Source organism: Procambarus clarkii, chromosome 6, assembly GCF_040958095.1.
Source record: "Procambarus clarkii isolate CNS0578487 chromosome 6, FALCON_Pclarkii_2.0, whole genome shotgun sequence".
Lineage (NCBI taxonomy): Eukaryota > Metazoa > Arthropoda > Malacostraca > Decapoda > Cambaridae > Procambarus > Procambarus clarkii.
In genome coordinates, this window is record NC_091155.1 from 16,981,816 (window position 1) to 16,984,118 (window position 2,303).

At 35.6% G+C, this 2,303-nt stretch overlaps 1 protein-coding gene across 1 annotated transcript; it reads right to left on the minus strand.

Annotated features, from left to right (window-relative positions):
* Positions 1–573: 573 nt before the first annotated feature.
* Positions 574–1,419, minus strand: LOC138354969 (uncharacterized). Its single transcript, XM_069309649.1, has 2 exons — positions 1,377–1,419; positions 574–922 (listed from the first exon to the last, which is right to left on the minus strand). Exons 1-2 carry the CDS (start codon positions 1,377–1,379, stop codon positions 587–589), a joined length of 339 nt encoding a protein of 112 aa, XP_069165750.1. The 5' UTR covers positions 1,380–1,419; the 3' UTR covers positions 574–586.
* Between the last annotated feature and the right edge of the window lie 884 nt (positions 1,420–2,303).

Genomic DNA, 2,303 nt, shown 5'->3' on the forward strand with positions numbered 1-2,303 from the left:
TAAGTACTGGCGGGTAGTGCCAAAATTGTTGTGAGGGTCTAGATGTGACTCTGAGATGCTGTTCTCATTTGAATTCTGGCGACACCGACCAGCCTATGTTCATCCCCTACCCTAGACAATTTGCTATGCTAATTTGAGGGAGGGTAGTTTCAAGCGTCTGTCATTGACCTACAAATTATTTTATCAAACTCCTCATCCTAATTATGGCTAGTTCCACATCCTAATTATTATAACTAGTTCAACATCATGATGATTATTATGAGGAGTTTCACACCTTGATTAATCTAATTAGTTCCAAATTTTCTTTATTTTAGCTAATTGCCCATCTTCATTTATACTTCTAGTTGACATCTTGATTAATATGTTTAATTTTATGTCTTCATTATTCCATGTTTTCACGATTGGTTTTCTTCACATTTCTGTCTAGTGGATTAATTTTTTAGTTCATTTAATTAAAGGATGAGTTACAAAACCTTCAGCGAATGGGAAATTGTTAGTTTTATTTTAAATTATTAACATATCTATGACTTATTCATATGTTATTTTATTTAATTCTCTGTAAATTTGATAGAACGAATTATTACAACTATTTTCCATAACCACCATAGCCACCGCCGTATCCAACACCATTTCCAAAGCCGAGACCTAGACCATGTCCTCCGTAGCCACCACCATATCCGCCACCATGTCCCAGATTGAAGTTGATGGAAGCTCTTCCACCAGCGTAGCCACCACCATATCCACCACCGTAGCCTCCATATCCAGCGCCGTAGCCTCCGTATCCACCACCAAATCCTCCTCCATATCCACCGCCGAATCCTCCCAATCCGCCTCTATATCCACCGCCATAACCAATGCCTCCGGGGGCCGCCATAGCAGAGGCAACCAGGGCTGCCAACCCCATGAAGAACAGTACGTATTTCTGCAAGAACATAACAATGAATAATTAATAGATATATAAATCATATTGATAATAACCACAATTAGAGTACAAATATTATTGTGTTATTGCTAATGACAAAAATACTAACATATATAATAATTCCAACATAAGTACATATGTGAAGAGTGACGTCATACAGTCAATACGGGACTAATCTGATATCGCAACATCGTCATGATAACTAAAAATTTGGCAGTCTTCCCGATATTGATGTGACTCCTTTTTAATTAGATTCGGCACTTCCTAGCCTAACCCAGAGCATCTTTTTACAGCTGAACAGCTGTAGAAGTTATTCTCGTAGGTACTGTTAGAAGAAGTTACATCTGTAGAAGTTATTCTCGACAGCTTTGTCTAAATATACGGCCCTCGTTCTGCTGTTCCCAGCTTTGAACATTGCATGTTTCCCTACTAGTACCAGACGTGTGCAACTGACCATTGTGGGGAGCGAGAGCAACACAGCGGCTGGTGTCAGGGAGGTGACTGATCTCTGCTACACAGTTCCTCCCTTATATACGTTCTCACCCGCCGGGTCACCTTGGTACTCCCCCATTGTCTACATAGTCGATTAGAAAAATTTTGGTTTAGAGTTCAATATTATGCAACATTTAATAGTTTGTTTCAGTAGAATTCTTAATTAATGTTTCGGATTAAATTTAGTTTGAAGGTTATATTTGTGGCAAGAAGTTAGTTTCCCTTGATTATATATATGAAAATATGATATAATTAATTGTGTATTATTGATAAACTTATTTTAAATGTCTACTTTTCAGTCAATTATTTATAATATTTGAAATAACTTTTTGTAATGTTATACTTACACTTTCGTGGTGCCCCAGAATTAGTTATAAATATAAATGAAATCATACTACCTATTAAAAACCTACATAATTCCATGGTATTACCTAATTTTGATAAAAACAACAAGATTTATAAATCTCAAGTCAAATCTTTATTGAGAACTTTCAAAATGTGTTCCATGTGTATCCCCGCATATTTTGGATCAAACCTTTATGTCCCGAAACACATTTTGTATGGATCCAATTCTTTTAAATGTGTTCACATGTTTACTAATCTCTTTGTCTTTTTGAGCGATTCCGTGAGATTTCCTTGTAAACCTTTTGATATCAACAAATCGGAATCTTTTGATACGGGATGTCACAACAAAGATGCATTTCTATGAAGTCATTGTTTGGATTGGGGATCTGAAAAACAGATGAAGTAATTTAGAATTTTTCATTTACATAGCACTTATTAATTTAAACAAGATAACCATAAAAAACAAGAGTTGTTTTTTAAGTTCGTCCGGTTTCAGAGAAATAGCTAATTCTTGAACTCTTTATATCTCGAGAACATTATTATA